The 18,140-nt window shown below is 54.6% G+C and overlaps 1 protein-coding gene across 1 annotated transcript; it reads left to right on the top strand.

Annotated features, from left to right (window-relative positions):
• The first annotated feature begins 5,291 nt into the window (after nucleotides 1-5,291).
• Nucleotides 5,292-17,285, top strand: LSM4 (LSM4 homolog, U6 small nuclear RNA and mRNA degradation associated). Its single transcript, XM_024767682.1, has 5 exons — nucleotides 5,292-5,392; nucleotides 9,365-9,406; nucleotides 11,529-11,627; nucleotides 14,482-14,665; nucleotides 16,630-17,285. The coding sequence occupies exons 1-5, from the start codon at nucleotides 5,390-5,392 to the stop codon at nucleotides 16,719-16,721; spliced, it is 420 nt and encodes a 139-aa protein (XP_024623450.1). The 5' UTR covers nucleotides 5,292-5,389; the 3' UTR covers nucleotides 16,722-17,285.
• Nucleotides 17,286-18,140: the final 855 nt, after the last annotated feature.

Here is an 18,140-nt window from a genome sequence, read left to right as displayed (position 1 = left end):
TGTGGCCTCTCCCTCCCGTTGCGGAGCACAGGCTCCGGACCCGCAGGCCCAGCGGCCATAGCTCACGGGCCCAGCCGCTCCGCGGTATGTGGGATCTTCCCGGACCGGGGCGCGAACCCATGTCCCCTGCACCGGCAGGTGGACTCCCAACCACTGCGCCACCAGGGAAGCCCCCCGCGTTTTCTCTCTGTTTTAGAATCTAACCACTAAGCTCAGCCCACTGCCTGCTCCCGGGGGTTGGGGGTGGGGGAGGATTTACATATAATTTTTTAATGAATGGAAAATATTCTGTCTAGTGGAGGAAACATAGCTTACTCAACCAGTCCACTGCTGTTAGACATTTATATTCTTTCTGCTGTTTTAGAATTGGCAACATTGTTGCAAGGTCTTGGTATGGAGCAGTTCCCTTCACTTGCAAGACCTCCTTAGTATAAAATTTCAGAAGTGAATTACTTAGTTGCACGGTGTGACACTTTTACGGATTTTGAAACATAATGCAATTTCTCCCCCACTTAAAAGAAAATATATGTCTACCAGTTTCACGACAACCTTGCCAGCACCGAGTTTTATGATCTCCCTCCCCCCCTTTTTTTAAGTGGAGGATAGTGTATCTTTTTTAATTTGATAGGTACCTTGGTTCACACTCTTCAGGTTTCCGCTGTCAGAAATACAATTTAAACTGGACTGGAAAAAAATAGAGGAGTATTTTCAAGGGATAGGAAAGGATGACGATTTTCTGAAGCATCAGGTACAGCTGGATCCAGGATTAAACACGGCCAAGACTCTAAAATGAAAATATGGCCATGTCTGTACCGGACTCACATTACTCCAGCTCTGCAATTCCAGGAGACTTCCAGGGAAGACCTCTGATTGGTTGAGCCCGGGTCATGTGTCCATGATGGGGGGAAGGAAAAACTGTGCTGACAGCCTAAAATAGCGGCCCATGCAAACTCTCACGTTGCTCCTACAAGTCAGGGTCAAGAAGGCTTAAGTGTGCAAATGAGCAATTACAGCGTGGTACAATTACAAACCAGGTAATGATGAAAATCAATGCAAGCTACTGAAGTTCAAAGTATAAGAGAAGGAAAGATTAGATTTGGGGGGGGCAGTCATTGAAGAATTCACAGAGCAGCTATGCATTAGTGAAGGGCCTGCCAACTGCTAGGGACAGAGTCCACACTCCAAGTGAATTAAGCAATAAAAGACAACTTCTTGGGGCTTCCCTGGTGGTGCAGTGGTTGAGAGTACGCCTGCCGATGCAGGGGACACGGGGTCGTGCCCCGGTTCAGGAAGATCCCACATGCCGCAGAGCAGCTGGGCCGGTGAGCCATGGCCGCTGAACCTGCATGTCCGGAGCCTGTGCTCCACAACGGGAGAGGCCACAAAAGGGAGAGGCCCCCGGACAAAAAAAAAAAAAAAAAAAAAAAAAAAAAAAAAAAAGACAACTTGTTGGGCTCATATAAGTGGAAAGTCGCACCTTATGACTTCAGATATAGCTAGATCCAGGGGCTAAAACTGTGCCTCTTTTCCACAGAGGAATTCTATGTTAGATTCAACCTGCAGAGAGCTTCTTCCAGAAGATCAGTCGGGATGGCACTGGGCTTTCACTATTGCACTTTAAAAAACCTCTATGAAAAGCACTTTTCTCCCTTCTGGCCCTCAGTATCCGTCCCAAGGGTGAGTCTAATTGGCCTTGGTTGGTCACTTGCTCCTCTTTAGCCAACGACTATGCCCCGGTGGACGGAGAACTCCGATTGGCCACCCCTGTGTTGAAAGAGCTGACCAAATCTGCAGTAACCATAGTCCGCCACACGGGGTCACCCAAGCAGAATTTTCAAGGATGAACAGGAGTTTGTCAGTTGTGCAAAAGGAGAAGGACTGAACATAGAAAAGTCAGAACGAGGTGAACCAGCATGCAATTTTCTTCCTACTTCCACCACCATGTTGACGCTGGAGCACTTCACGTAGCCCAGTTTATGTTGTTTACATCAAAGCGGCCTTTACCCTCGGCAAATAAGGCTCTGCTGGTCACACTGATCCCTCTAGCCCAATCGGCATATCACTGGTGGCCACTTACTAGCATCCTGCATACTTCCCTGACCTCACCAGCAACCCTGGGAGCAACCCCAAGCCAATGATAGAGGGGAAAATGAACTCTGCCCTGACCCTGGGTGGGACCACTTTGAGACACAAGCTCTTATGCTGTCTCCCTAAGGTCCACAGCTGGACTAACCCTCAGGTGCCCACTTTGTCACCTGCTCTTTGGCATCCACTGCAGGGATCCTTCCCTCCCTGTCTCAGGTCTCCATCCCCAGTGGGGACTTCCTGGGGTCACCCCCTGAATACTCCATGTGTCCTTGAGTCCTCATCTCAGGGTCAGCTTCTGGGGGAGGGCAGACCCCAAACTAAGACATGAAGGACAACTGTGGGTCCAGGGCTACCAGGTGCTTGGCACTCTATATGGGTTTCACATGTGATCACTCCACACAGTAACCCTGATTAGCAGAGATGATCACAGACTGTCCCCGACTTATGATGGTTTGACTTCAGATTTTTCAACTTCATGACGTGCAAAAGCAATCATTCAGCAGAAACTGAACTTTGAATTTTGATCTTTTCCGGGGCTAGACATACACTCTCGTGATGCTGGGCAGTCGGCAGTGAGCCTCAGCTCCCGGTCAGTCATATGGTTACAATGGTAAATAACTGATACACTTAAAACTATTCTGTTTTTTACTTTCAGTACAGTGTTCAACACGTTACATAAGATATTCAACATTTTATCAAATAGGTTTGTGTTTGATGATTTTGCTCCCTATAGGCTAATGTGAGTGTTCTGAGTGCGTTTAAGGTACGATGTTTAGTAGGCTAAATGTATTAAATGTCTTTTCAATTTACAATATTTTCAACGTATGATGGGTTTATTGGGACGTAACCCCATCGTAAGTCCAGGAAGATCTGTATTTCTGGGTTTTTTTTGCGGTACGCGGGCCTCTCACTGTTGTGGCCTCTCCCGTTGCGGAGCACAGGCTCCGGACGCGCAGGCTCAGCGGCCATGGCTCACGGGCCCAGCCGCTCTGCGGCATGTGGGATCTTCCCGGACCAGGGCACGAACCCATGTCCCCTGCAACGGCAGGTGGACTCTCAACCACTGCGCCACCAGGGAAGCCCCTGTATTCCTGTTTTTAACGAGAAGGGAGAGGGAGAAACATGCCTGAGTCACTCAGTCCCTTCATAGCAAAGCCGGTCCCCAGACCCCTTTCCCCTCACCAGGTCCTGGAGGGTAGATCAGGGTAGACCTGATGCAGGGTAATCTTTTATTGAGAAGCTGAGCATCAGGAGCTCCCTGAGCTGGCTCTGAGAGGAATAGGGACTTTACAGCTGGAAGAGCTTGGCTCTGGGCTTGGTAAGAAAAAGCTTTCGGGAATTCCCTGGCCGTCCAGTGGTTAGGACTTGTCAGTGTCACTGCCGGGGTGGGTTCAATCCCTGGTCGTGGAACTAAGATTCCACAAGCCACGTGGTGCAGTCAAAAAATTAAAAAGAAAAGAAAAAGCTCTCGGGCCAGCGCTGACACTAAGGAGGCCTGGAAAAGGGTAGTCACTGGAGGAGAACACCTATGTCTCATTTACAGACCTGAAGGTCAAGACATCTGTGAAGTCAAGGCAGAGGAAGGAACCCTCGATGGTCATCCAGCTGGACCTTTCCTGGAAATTTAGGCTGCAGATATGCTCGTGAGTGTGTGAAAGTACATGCATGGTCACCTAGGAGACATGAACTATTCAAATAAATGTCTATGTTCAAAGGAATCATAGCTAATACTTGATGTAGTGGGTTGAGTATTGTCCCTAAAAAGAAATGTTCTAGCATATCTTGGATAACATAGATAAGTTCTAACCCCCATATCTGTGAATATGACCTTATTTGAAATAAAGTCTTTTTGCAGATATAATTAAGGATCTCAAGATGAAATTTATCCTAGATTTAGGGTGGGCCTAATAAGAGAAAAAGGAGTGTCCTCATAGAAAAGAAGAGGAAGATCTGAGACAGAGAAAAGCCATGTGATGTCAGAGGCAGAGACTGGAGTAATGAGTTTATAAACCAAGGCCTACAGGACTTCCCTGGTGGCACAGTGGTTAAGAATTTGCCTGCCAATGCAGGCGACACGGGTTCGAGCCCTGGTCTGGGAAGATCTCACATGCCGCAGAAGAACTAAGCCCGTACGCCACAACTACTGAGCCTACATGCCTAGAGCCCGTGCTCTGGAACAAGAGAAGCCACCGCAGTGAGAGGCCCACACACCACAGTGAAGAGTGGCTCCTGCTCGCCACAACTAGAGAAAGCCCGCACGCAGCAACGAAGACACAACACAGCCAAAAAGAAATATAAATACATTTATAAAAAGATAAAAAATAAACCAAAGACTACAAGGATTGCTGGGAGAGAGGCATAGGATGAATTGTGCCTCAGATCCTTCAGAAGGAACCAACCCTGCCAACACCTTGATTTCAACTTCTGGGTCAAGTTTTATGGTTTAAAGTCACCCAGTTTGATCACTCTGTTACGGCAGCCCAAGGAAACGAATACCTTTTCCTAATTATTTTGTTTACCGGCCGTCTCCTCAGTGGGCTCCTAAGCCTCAGGAGGGCCTGGAGTTTTGTCTGGTTTATTCACTTATGTGTTTCTAGGAGCGGGTCCATAGTAGGTGCTCAATGTTGCACACCCGTGTATCAAGTGCTCAGTATGTGCCAGATTCTGTTCTACGTGCTTTTCCGTGGCTTAACTCGTTCTGTCCTCACTGCAACCTTATAGCGCATACACTATTATTACGGCCATTTCAAAGGGAGGCAAACTGAGGCTCAAAGGGCACAGCCGGGATTCCAACCTACCAAAAGACGTGCCTTGGATAATGGTCAACTACAATAATGAGACTCAGGAGAGGAGGGGCCCGAAGGGAGACATAAGCATATCCCAATAACAACCAAACAGCTTCCATTTCTCTCTCTCTCGAAACTGGAGGTAATAACCGCCTTCGCCCACAGCGTGGAGCCGAGATCCGCGAGGGTTTCGCCTGCGCATGCGCTCTTGCCCACAAGGCCTCCCGCGCCTGCGCACATTGCTCCGCCCCCTTTTGCAGCACTCACGGCGGCACTTTACGAGTCTGTCCCTCATTTCTCCTGTGAGAACACGGCCCGCCCCGCCCTCGTGCTTAGTAGGCCTCGCCTTACTCTGCGTGGATTGGTTGTCCTTCCCACGAGCCCCTCTCTGACTGGCTCGCGTCGCTGCCACTCCATTTCAGCCTAGTGGCGCGCAGCGGGGCTGCTACCGGCGGGAACGTGAGCGGCGGCGGCGGTGGCGGAAGTGGCCGGTGACCCCGGTCCCCGCCGACACCATGGTGAGGGCAAGACGACGGGGGAGCCGGCCGCCAAGGGCCCTCTGGGCGGGTGCTGGGGCAGGGGTGATGCGGAGCGAGCGTGCCATCCGGGCCTCGAGTCCTCCCACCCCCGGCCCGAGGGGGTGGTAACAGACCGGGGACGGCAGGGGCTTCTTTCAGGACACCCAGCAAGTCGGTCTCAGGGGAACTTGGGACTGACCGAACGTGTAATCATAGTATAGCGGTCTAGCCGCAGTCTTCCCATTTTTCAGGTGGGGAAACAGGCCGGAGAGGAAGGGGACCCACCGAAGGGCCCGGTGAATGCCGCAGAGTGACTCTTCGGGCAGGGAGGTGACTCCGAGTGCATCCGACCCAGTCTAACCTCATAGATTGTAAAGCTAGAGGGCCAAGAAGTAGGGGGCCGGTGTGCGTTCTCAAATTAAACCAATTTAGGGAATTTCAGGGCTTGTAAGGCCCTTAGAATGCTAGCCGCACAACCTCCTGTGCCTCTCTTTTTCAGGCTGACACACAGACCCAGAGAAGGGTTTGCTTCTTCCTGTGTCACACAGTATGTTGTTCAGAGGGAGAGGGGGTATTTTGAGCTAAGGATGGGCTAACTGCATCCTCCCAGTTCACAAAAAGAAAAATTGAGGCCCTGACAGGAAGCCTCCCCAGGGCCATGGCGCTCACAAGTTGTGGAAGTTGTAGATCTAACCCAGAGAGTGTCTGTGCCCCCAGCGGGGAAACGGAGGTCCACACAGAGGAATTGAGAGCTGGGAGCTTCTTGGGAGAGTACCTGGTCCATCAGCACCTGAGTTGATCTGACATGGTTGCTGCACATTTTTCAGAGCTGACCATGAGGGCTCACTAAATTCTCCTGGTCAGTGTGAAGATGGAGAGAAGGAAGCAGGTTCCTCTCTGCTGGAGGGTAGAGTTGGTCTGAGGGACTGGGCATGGAGACAAGATCTTTGTCTTTTATCCTCATACAGTCCCAGAGCCTAGAACAGTGTCTGTGTGAAGTACAGATTCATTCATTCAGCCTGTTCGCACCTTCTGAGGAGTGTTCAGGAGTGGACAAGGCATGACACACTGCCTGTTCCCTGTGGTCAGGGCAGGGCCGGAAGCAGAGGTGTGGGCGAGGGAGTGGGTGGTCTGCAACCGCTTCCTGAGTTGGGAGCTTCAGGATACTATTAGGTCTAGCCCTGGATTGGTCCAGGCCTGAGGGTCAGACCCCAAGCGTTCTGAGAAAGGCCAGAAAAAGTTCTCATGCCTGAAACTCTTTTATGACTTTCCCGACTCCGGATGACCCTGTCTCCCCCTGAACTGGGTGTTTGGCCCTTTCCTGTCTCCCTGGCACCTTCAAGTGTCTTCCATCCCCCCACTCCTGCCGCCGCCCCTTCCCCTTGGCTTTTAAGTTCACCGGGATCCTCCCTTTCCCTTCGCCTCTGTCTCCAGCACAGTTTGGGGACAAGGACGTAGAAGATGGCAAGATGTGACCACTGCTTGGCATTGCTGCCCCAAGTGCCTCCCTTGGTGGTGTGTGCTGTATTTGTTCAGAAAATATTTACTGAGTCCTTCACGTGTGCCTGGCCCTGGTGTTCAGTGCTGGACAAAGTCCACACCCTCTGAATTTTCCAGTCTAGCAGGAGGCTTGTGGCACTTCCAGTCTAGCCAGGGAGACATAATAAATAAACAAGTTAATTAGAGACTGGCTACGTCCTATAATAGAAACAGCAGAGGGTGGCCCAGGTGGAAACCTTGTTCCCTCCATGGGGTTATAATGAGGGCCTGGCCGAGGGAGCAGCCACCAGCCTGGGGATGGGCACCCCAGGCAGAGGGAACCGAGGAACAAAGCTTGGCCAGCAGCACCGGGCATGGTGTGTGAGGCGCAGAGTGGGCCAGTTTGCTGGACCGTGTCAGGCCTGGCTCTGGCCTGCCTAGGGGGCGGCTGCGCAGGCGAGGGTTGTGAGCAGGTGCTGGACCCATCTGTGTCGCAGCCGTATTCTGAGGGCACACTGCCAGCAACAGCTAAGGAGGCTGTGGGTCCTTCAGGGCTGTGCTGCCAGTAGCTGGGACAGGGTGGCAACCTGAGAGGGACTGGCATAGAGGCTCTGTATGCCACTGAAGGACGTCTGTGGGTCCCCTGCCGACAGGCATCAGCCTACTTTCCCCGGCTTTAGCAGGATCTTGCTCCGTGTCCCTGGGCAGGTCCCAACTGCTCTACCGCTGGTGCCTCATCTAGAGGGGCCTTGACTGTACTGCTGTGACCCTCCCTCCATCTCTCAGCACTGAGTCCATCTTCATTCTCGCCTTCCAGGGCTAAGCTGGTCCTGTCCCCTCTCTGCTGATCTGGGAGGAGGACCTAGGTGTGTCATCGCCCTGGTCCAGATTCCCATTGTGGGCACAGAGAACAGGCTTGCCCAGCAAAGTGTGAGGCTTCTCCGTTGTAAAATACCCCCTGGGTGTGTGGCTCGCGCACGCGCGGCTGAGCCTCCAGCTCTCCGCACCCGGCAGCATCACACAGATGCGTTCCAGAGGAAAAGGCAGGAGCTGCAGGTTGGCCACATTGGGACCCCAGCCTGCCTGCCCACCCTCCTCGGAGCAGCCACCTCCTCTCCACGTGGCTCCTTCTTCCTCCTTATCGTGCCCTTCCAGGAAGCCAGTGCAGGAAGTGGGCTTGGGCCTGGCTTCCTGCCGCCCCTGGATCTTCCCCGGGTGGCTCTTAGGGAAGGCCCGTGGGATGTGAGATATCCCCCCCACCAAGCCCTTCCATAGGGAGCCATCCTCTGGGGGTTGAGGGCCCCTTGTGGCCTCCTGAGAGAGGCCTCACAATCCCCACCACCTGGAGAAGCAGCTGCCCCCTGTTGGAGGGTGAGGGTGGGCTGGGACTCCCCTGCCAAGAAGTCCTGGGGCTCAGGCCAACTTAGGATTCCGAAGTTGCTCGGGCAAGGTGTGGTCCTTGCTGAGGCAGTTTCCCATCTTGTGGGGCCCTTGGTCTAGAACCTTCACCTGGCTGTACTGGATAGGCTGTCACTGGACCCTGGACCCAAGCACTGCCACCTGAGTCACCGTTCTGGAGACCCAGAGACAGGCCCCAGTGTACGGGTTGTGATTTGTGTACCCTAAATGAAAAGAACTGACTTTTTTTCCCCAGTTACACTATATGTTGTTTATAAAAAAGAAATTCAGCAATAATGGGAAAAGAACTATCTTGAAAGTTCACCTTATCAGGGGGCGTTTTTAAATCCCATCCTTTATCTGCTCTCACTTGCAGTGACCACAGGCTTCTTCTGAAATGTTTCTTCCTCTCACCTGGTGAATTCCTCTATGAACACCCAGCTCAGATGTGGCCTCTGATTGGGAGGCCAGTGGCGCCTGGCCAAATCACTCTTGGTTCAATCAGGGCTGCCCCCTGAGCCCCCTGTGGGCTCAGCGTAAACTGGCTTCTGACAGATGGGGTCAAGTCAAGCTCCGTCTCTCACTAGCTCACTGGTGCCGGGCAAGTTCCTCAGTCTCTAAGCCGCAGTATCTCCGTCCACAAAGTGGGTGTGATGATAACCACCTACCATGCCGACAATGAAAGGCCTAGCTAGAGCTGCATGTGTTAGCCTGGATGTATCTCAGAAACATCAGTGGAGCAAAAAATTCAAGCAGCAGCAGAACCCGTGTGCGTGTGCTGTTGATAAGCATGGAGGGCTACACCTGGTCCTGTCAGGGGTGGGACTGTGTGCAGCCTGAGCTACAAAGAAATGCCCGGAATGGTCAGCGCCAAGACCAGAGGGCAGCTGCCTTTGCAATTGCAGGGGTGGGGGTGTTCCTGAGACTTTTCTGTCCTAAGCTAGGAGGCAGGTATGTGTCCTGGGCTTGGGCAGAGTTCAGAAGCTGCATTTCTGTCGGGGAATGTGTGCTCCTGGAGTCTCAGCCCTGCCCAGAGGCCAGGGCTCCACAGCGCTGGCTGATGAAACAAGTCATGTGCTTTTGTTTGCCTTTCAGCTTCCTTTGTCACTGCTGAAAACGGCTCAGAATCACCCAATGGTGAGTACATGCTGGTCTGGGATGGCACATTTCAGCGGGGACCAGCCTCAGCACAGGGACAGGGACACTGGGCAAAGGGTGAGGTGCCTACAGCCAAAGCCGCTTCCTGCCTGTCCTTTTTTCCCTCCCACATGCGTCAGGACCTGTGTCATTTCTGCTCCTGATCAAAGTAACGCATGCTTATTAAAAGTGTCAAATACTAGAGATTCAGAGAAAGTGGAAGCCCCTCTTTGTTCATCTTCCCAACAATTTAACTATTCTTTGATATATACACATCTGGACTTTTAACGTGTGCGTGAGCGTGAATGATTTTTTAAAATATGGATAGGTTCATGCGATGCTCATTCCCTAAGCTGCTTTGTCCTTTCGTGATAAAGTGTAGTATCTGTCAATATGTTCTGTTGTCTTTTCTTTTTTTTTAAATTCAGACGTTATTCACATACCATACAATTCAACCTTTTGAAGTACAGTTTAGGGACGTTCAGTACATTCACAGTTTTGTGCAACCACCACCTCTATGTAGTTCCAGAGCAATCCTGTCACCCCAAAAGGTGACCCAGTTTCCATTTGCAGCTGCTCCCCTCCCCCTCCACCCGCCCCCCGCCCCAGCCCCGGGCAACCACGAATCTGCTTTCTGTCTCTGTGGATTTGTCTATTCTGGACATTTCCTGTAAGTGGGATCACACAACATGCGGCTTTTCGTGTCTGGCTTCCTTCACTCAGCATGATGTTCTTGGGGTTTGTCCACATTGTAGCATGTGTCAAAGCTTCATTCCTTACGGCCAGGTGATATTCCATTGTGTGGATACATCACATTTTATTTATCCATTTGTCCACTGATGATGGACATTTGGGTTGTTACCACTTTTTGGCTGTTCGTGAAGATTTTAGCTGCTGGGAACATCCGTGAACACATTTTTCCATGGATGTATGTCTTCGTTTCTCTTGGGCTGATAGCTGAGTTGATTCCTTTTATTTCTTTTTTTTTTTTTCCAAACTTGAAAGTGATGACTTTACAAATCATATTTTAAATCTTAAAGTGGTTGCCAGGGGAAACGGGCAGAGTAGCTGGAAAATGTCTGCAGCACTGCAGAAGGCAGCAGGAGAGCGCATGATGTCTGCCAGGTGGCCGTACGGGGACTCGGCTGTATCGTCCTGCAGGCTCGCCAAGATCTCACCCTCGCCACGTCACTGTCACCCACCAGCAGGAACTTCAGCAGGAAGTCATAGGCACGGACCAGGCTGCCGCTGGCGCTCATTATGCCAGCGCCTGCACCCATGCCTGGCCCATGGAACAGTGCAGAGGTGGCGGCTGTGAGCCCAGTGCCTCTCCAGCCCTGAGAGTTGATTTTTTTTTTTAACTTTTTATTTTATGTTGGAGTATAGTTGATTAACAATGTTGTTAGTTTCAGGTGTACAGCAAAGTGATTCGGTTATACATATACACGTGTCTATTCTTTTTCAAATTCTTTTCCCATTTAGGTTGTTACATAATATTGAGCGGAGTTCCCTGTGCTGTACAGTAGGTCCTTGTTAGTTATCCATTTTAAATATAGTCCTGTGTACATGTCAATCCCAAATTCCCTAACTATCCCTTCCCCCCACCAATCCCCTCTGGTAACCATAAGTTCATTCTCTAAGTTGATTCTTTTTTAAGTCTCAGCCTTTTCCTAGCAAAAGCCTGTCTTCTGCATGATGCGCTTTTCCCGAAACACATCAAAATAAGCAAGTAGTTATTGCAATGAAAAACAGTTTTTCCAGACCACCAAGGATCACATGTGCGCCATCACCGGGCACCTGCCTGGCCCCTGGCCACCCTTACTCATTCCTTTAAAGACGTGGGGCGGGGGGGGGGGGTTTGTCTGTTTGTTTCTTCCGCACACAAAAAAATGGTTTCATCGTAGAAAGTCTACAATGCCCAGCAAAGCGTAGTGAGAAAGCAGAGCGTGTCTCCTGTAAGGTGGGCCCCTGGGGGCCTGGACACCGTGTGCTGTGGCCAGTGGGTGCCAAGAAGAGCCGAGGATGTGTCTGAATGAGGCCCGGTGGTGGTGGCCTGCTCTTCGGGGTCAGTCTGCACCCCTCTTAGGGCCTGAGACTGACGTGGGACCCGTTTTCTCTCCAGTTGGTGGAGCTCAAAAACGGGGAGACGTACAATGGGCACCTGGTGAGCTGCGACAACTGGATGAACATCAACTTGCGTGAGGTGATCTGCACGTCCAGGGTGAGTGCCCTCCACCCCGAGTCTGCACTCGCTGCCTGGGGGCCTTGGGGCAGCTCCGGTCTGGTGGGCAGAGCGAGTGGGGGTCGTGTGGCCAGGAATGCGCACTGGGACCTGGGGCTTTACAGAGCCTCAGTGTCCTCGCCTCCAAGTGGGGTAAAAGCCCTTCCCTGGACATGTGGGAGGAGTGGGAGGGTGCCTACCGCAGCCTATACCACCAGTCATCCTGCCAGGGGTGGGGCCTCTTGCAGGGGCGGGGCTCGAGGGACTAGTCAGGATGTTGGGGGGAACAGCCGGACAAGGCTCCAAGTCTCTCTAGTGCCCTGGACTCTGCACCTGCGGGGATGCTGCCCGGCAGGCACTGAGCTGCTCCTGCATCCCCGTGTGCCACCCCTGACCAAGAAGGACTTGGGCCTGGGGGGTGCTTCTGGCCATAAATCCCTGCTCTACAGGGAGGGGGTGGCCTCCAGGGCAGGCCCCACCCTCCTTGTTAGCCTCTGCTGCCTTTGGTCCTGGCTGTGGGCATTGCCCACCATGTGGGCCGTGGTGGCGTGACTGTGGGATATGCAGGCCACCAGGGGGCTTGTTTCCCCTGAGGCCTGAAACCAGGAAGTGCAGGGCCGGGGTGGGGGAGAATGTTCCCCAGGGTCATCCCTGCCTTGGGATGATCCCCAGAGTGATGAGGACGGTGATGAAGGCAGGACTCCCTCCCCTTAATCTGCACTGGGTTCTGCTAGAGCTTTCCTTTCACCTTGATTCCAGTCTCCGTCCCCCTGCCCAAGATAGCCCCTCATGTTACAAGGAGGAAGCTCCTGGAGGGCCCAGGCAGGGCCCGGCTGTCTGGCAGCGTGCCCCCAGGGCTCGCCACGCCAGCATACAGCAGAGCACAAGGCAGCCACTCTCACCCCGGTCTGTGCTCCTGGACAGTTCACACCCCAAAAGGCAGACAGAGGGCTGTGACCCCCTACCCTCACCTGCTCGGCTCTGTGACCTGCTTCTTGGGACCGACCTCCTGGTGGCAGGCGTTTCCAGTGTGCCTGTGGCAGACGATGCCACAGAGCACAGCTGAGCGCTTGTCCTTCTGCACGCCGCCGTTACGTCTGTGTCCACTTCTGGGACCTAGAACCAATCGCTGGGTCTCAGGGCAAGGTCCGTCCGGCCTCCATGGCCAGCCGAGAGTGGACACGTGGCTCCCCCTTGGGGAGTCCCCCTCTGTGACCCAGCGGTTGGGAGGAGAGGCTGGTGGGAGGTACCGTCTCACGCAGGCCACCCGGAGTCCTCATCTGTAAACAGGTGATGGCAGCCCCTCCTTCCCTTGGGTAGCAGGTGGCTGAACACAGAGATCCCAGGGGCTGAGAAAGCACAGGAGAGCAAGGGTCGGGAGGCATTTAGCTGCCCCCATGGAAAGCACAGTAAACCCTGTTCCTACAGGGAGCGCGCTGGGCTCGGCCTGCCCTTGGCTGAGGGAAAGCCTTGCGCTGATCCACCGGTCCCAGCCCCAGCCCCGGCCCTGAGCTTCCACACAATCATTGTTTCTGTCTGGCTGTACTTTGCATCCCCACGGACTTGGCCCCTCGCCTACCATTTCTGGGAAAGGAATGCTCTGAGGCCTCTTGGGGTTCCTGTATGGGTCGGGGGCTCTCGTGTGTGCTCCTGGGAAGAGTTGGCCCGCAAACATTCCATTTGTCCCTGCCGAGTACCTCCACTGGGCTGGGCCAGATCGGCCTGGGCACCGCCGATGAGTGTCATGCAGGAGGACTGGGGCTTGCAGGGAGGCTGGAAGCAAGGCCTGTTGAGGGCTGGAGTTAGCCAGACATGAAAAGGTGGGAACAGCGTGTGCAAAGTGCTGGGGCCCGGAAGCCCACTGTGTTCCAGAAAGTTCCATCTGGAAGGCACATCGAGTGCCGAGAGAGGGCAGCCAGGGTGGGGCTGGATCTCAGGCCCTCTGGAACCACACTGAGGAGTTTGGACCTCGTCCTTGGGCCAACGGGGCGCTGATTGGGATCTAAGCAGGGAGGTGTCTTGGTCTGATTTCTAGGCGTGGCGGGGGAGGGTTACCAGGCTTCTGGCCTGGGCAACAGGGGTGGGGCCAGAGAATTCATCTGATGGATGAGGCCCCGGGCTCCCGCCCAAGAGCAGCAGGAGGTAGCGTGGAGGGAAGGCCTTTTGCTGGTCGCAGGGTATTTGGTGGTGGTGGGGAAACAGTCAGCATCCTAAGAACTGCAGGGTTGGCGTTGCTCAGGAGTCTGCAACTTTACAAGCCCCTTGTCTCTCTAGCTTCCATTAGCTCTCCTGGAAACGGGCATCACTGGGAGCTGCCCCTGGCTGGCCCCAGTCCTGGCTCCCTACCCCCGTCCTGGCGCTCTTCACCCATCACACAGGGTTTCTGTCCTGCTCACTTGTGTCCCATGCCCAGCTCAGACCCTGCCATGAGATACTTGTGTGAATGAATGAGTCAGGGTGCATAGAGAGGGTTCCAGAAGGTGAGTTCTGGAAGACTGGGGGCAGGAGGGGGAGGAGCTGGGCTGTGGCAGCACCTGGCACGTGGGACAGCCTCACCCCTCTCCAGGCTTCGGGCTGCATCCCCCACTGGAGGACAGGCTGAGGACACGGAGGCTTCTCACGAGGCCCTGCCCCACCCTCTGTCATGTGTGAAGGGCTGCCAAGGATCTGGAGAGATCCTGCTGGAGGGCGGCCCCTCCAGTGTCCCATCCAGGACGAAGAACTTTGCAGCCTGCGGGGGCGATGCCAGGTGCAGGCGGCCTGAGGGGACAGATGCTGCCCCGGCCATCTGCACCTGCTCTGCAGGGACCCTACCACCCCCCCAAAGATCTGACACACACACCCTCTCTCACAGGACGGGGACAAATTCTGGCGGATGCCTGAGTGCTACATCCGCGGCAGCACCATCAAGTACCTGCGCATCCCTGATGAGATCATCGACATGGTCAAGGAGGAGGTGGTGGCCAAGGGCCGCGGCCGCGGTGGCCTGCAGCAGCAGAAGCAGCAGAAGGGCCGCGGAATGGGGGGCGCCGGGCGAGGTATGCCCTTCTCTCCCTGCTTCCTCCCTAGCAGGCTGCTGGGGCCTCCCCATTGGCGGGGGTGACTCTAGCACGTGGCATCCGTCCCGGCCCAGTGTTGACATTCTTGGCTGGTGCCGTCATGGTGCCGAGGCCCTGGCTCAGAGCCCCTCCTACGTGGAGCTGGGGGGCTGTGACTCATGGGGCTCCTCTGCAGAACAGCTGACGCTGCTGGTTGCCACCTGTACCCACCGCAGGAGCCCAACCCGGGGAGCCCAGCTGAGTCCTGGTGGTCAGTGCTGACCCTCACCCACCTGGGCCCTCCTGCCCCGCAGTGGCTCTCAGTGCTCCCTTAGGTCTGGGTCCAGGCCCACATAGACCTGGGACTTGAGCCCTGCCTGTGTTTCCTGGCAGGTGCTCTGGGCACCTCGCCAAGGCTCAGTTTCCCCTCTGCAGAGAGGGTCCTGCAGTGCCCACCTCACTAGACTGCGGGTGAGTACCCCAGCGCGGGGCCCCGGCATGGGACCCTTCCCTGCTATGACTCCTTTATACAAAGCCAAGGTCACGCCTTTTGGATAGATCCCAGCACACCACCCTGAGATTATAAATCTGGCATAAAATTAAACTTGTGCAGTCAGCTGGGGCCTGAGCCCAGAGGCCATCTGCAGACCCTGCCCTTCCCCACCTCCCCCGCCCGGCTCCTGTTCTTGGAGGGACCTGGCTTTGTCTCTTGCATCTGGAGGGGCCTCCTGTGTGCCAGGCCCGGGGCCCACCTTGGAGGCTCGTGGGCAGGGCTGGGAAGGACACAGGAGCCAGCCATGAGCTGAGGCTCACGTGACAATCAGAAAGGAGCCAGGTGGAAGAGGGCAGGAGGGCACCCCAGGTGGAGAGTAGCCTAGGATGGGGGTGAGCAGGGTCCCAGGGGTCCCAGGACCTGTCCCCAGGGCTAGACCCTTCACTGGGGGCCACCACTGTCAAGTAAACTGCCTGAAGGAGCAGGGAGGACGGGGAGAGCGGCTTGCTCGGGCGGCTCCAAACGGAGGCCACAGGGCCTTCCACAGCCAGTGGGAATTTCACAGGGGTCCCCGCATAGCCAGGCTCCCCTTGGCAAAGCTGGTCTTGCCCCATGAGACGTGAGGTTAGGCAGACCCTGCCAGCATTGGCTTCTGTCCCCAGAGGGCCCCCTGCATGTCTGTGGAGGAAGGGGGCCTGTGTGTACATTTCTATGTCCCCATGCTGCCCTGATCCTTCTGGGACCTCCCTGGGCCGGGGGCATGCCCTCCCTCCGACTACTCACCTCCCCCAACAGCAGTGCCATTGTTCCACGTAAAATGTATTTTGGAAACAGCCCCACCACTGACTGCAGAGGTCAGGGCTCAGGAGGCTCCCCTGCCCCTTCTCCAGGCTGGACACGCACAAACCACCCAGTCGTTTCTCTCCTGGGCCAGATGCGGGTGGTGCCAGAGCAAGGAAGGCCCAGGTCCCCTGGTGCAGCTCCCAGCCTCACAGCTGGGGGTCATTGCCCCATCCCTGGACTGAGTCCAGGCCTTGTCTTAGTTCGTGCCCCCCCCACCCTCCTCCTCCTGGAAGCCCTTCTGGCTTTGTCCTTCTGGTGACTGCCCTCCACCTTGGCCCCCAGCCCTCTCTTCCAGGAAGCCCGCCCCAAGCCCCAGTGTGACTTGGTGCCAACCTCTGTCCTCCCTGGCATCCTTCACACCCCTGGGGGGCCTGGTCTGGTCCCTTGTCACACTGAGAATGTTCTGGAGCACTACCCATGCCCAGCCCTGGTCGACACTCCATCTCAGATTCTCAGCCTGCCCTTCCCGCCAGAGGTAGGATCACTGCCCTCACTTTACAGAAGTGGAAGCTGAGACCCAGAGGGATTAAACAACTTGGCCACAGTCTAAGGATTCCAGTTCCTGGTCCCAGTCCACAGTGGGCCTCCCAGCCCCGCTCTGCTAAAGCCCCTTTCCCCTGTCTCACAGGTGTGTTTGGTGGCCGGGGCCGAGGTGGAATCCCAGGCACCGGCAGAGGTCAACCAGAAAAGAAGCCAGGCAGACAGGCGGGCAAACAGTGAGCCGCCCCTCTGTTCCCCAGAGATTGAGCCACCGCCACTGGGCATCTGCTTCCACCCGCAAGGCCGCGTTTCTACTCTCCAGTTTATGAGTCTGTTCAGAACAAAAAGAAGAGGCAGGTGTTGGGGGAGGACCCCCCTGCCTGTCATCTTGTGATCCTCCTCTTTTTTTGTCAGCCAGCAGTTCTACAGTTGGAAACGTTATTCTGTGCTTTTGGTTTTGTGAAGTCGCAGCCAACTTGATTCCTGGAAGATTCTGTGTTTAATGAATCTTTAAAGCCCTCACTCTTGTTTTAAGGGCAGGCATTTTCCAAACAGGTTTGTTTTGCATTTTGTGTTAGATCCCTGTGTGGCGAACAGATGGGAGGTTTTTATTTTAAGCTGCTTGCGCTGAGATTGACAGCCTGGAGAGTTTCCTAAAACACGGACCCCAAAATTGCCTTTTCAAAACGAACCCAGGCGAACGTATGCCTCAGAAGCTGTTCTGGGGGACGACGCTGGGCCCTGTCCCTTCACTTCCTCTCTCCCTCTTTGTGTTACAAAAATAAAAACAAATACAACTACAAACTGTAAATCCATAATTCCTTTTGAACCACTGGGTGCATCTAGTAGGTAGTGTCCTCAGGAAATCACAGCCCCATGCAAGCAGTTTCCTTTTGTACCCTGTGGCCTCTCACTGAGGGGAAGCATTTCGTTGGGACACTGGTTCCCATGTCCCTCAGCAGCCCCTTACAAAAGGTGGAAGGCAAGACTGGGCTCTGGGCAGTAGGCGACCCCCGCCTCTCTTTGTGGGGAGGTGGGGGGAGGAAAGTCCCAGGTGGGAGCCAGCGGGACACCCACACCGCCTGGCGTTGCCACCAGTGTTCTGCCCTCCGTCCCTGTTTTGCAAGCACCATTCACACCAGAGTTCACCGAGAGAGAAGCCATGACAGGCGGCTGCTTCGAGGAACACATGAGGAAGGTTTTCGTGAACCTTTTACCTCTTCTTCAAGTCGGGGCACTGCCTCTCCACAACCCAGTAATTTGCTTGAGACGCTGAGCCAGCACTTGTGAAAATGTTTCCGGTGACATGGTCTGCTGACCGATATTCCTGGGAACCGCAGAGACAGGCTGGTGTTAGGAGGCCGGTTCCTGTGGGTGCGGGTTCTACCTGTCACGGGGTTGAGAACGGTTCTGAGGGGTGATGGGAAGAAAAGGTGGTGGTACCTGTAGAACTGCCACTTATCAGGTCTGCAAAGTGCTGGCCTAGCTAGCTCGAAGACCTCTGACTAAGATTTCTCAGCCCCATCCTATCTGGAGAGTGCCATTCCCTGCCGCCACTCTCACCCCCATCATTGCTTCTTCCCCGGGCCCCCCCTCCAGGGACCTGCTGCTGCCTGAATCCCTGCCTAGTGACAAAGCAACACTTTGGCGTAGGTTGAG

Source organism: Neophocaena asiaeorientalis, unplaced genomic scaffold (assembly GCF_003031525.2).
Source record: "Neophocaena asiaeorientalis asiaeorientalis breed wild unplaced genomic scaffold, Neophocaena_asiaeorientalis_V1.1 scaffold87, whole genome shotgun sequence".
NCBI lineage: Eukaryota > Metazoa > Chordata > Mammalia > Artiodactyla > Phocoenidae > Neophocaena > Neophocaena asiaeorientalis.
Note: the sequence above shows the minus strand (reverse complement) of the source record. Positions and strands in the feature narration are given on the sequence as shown.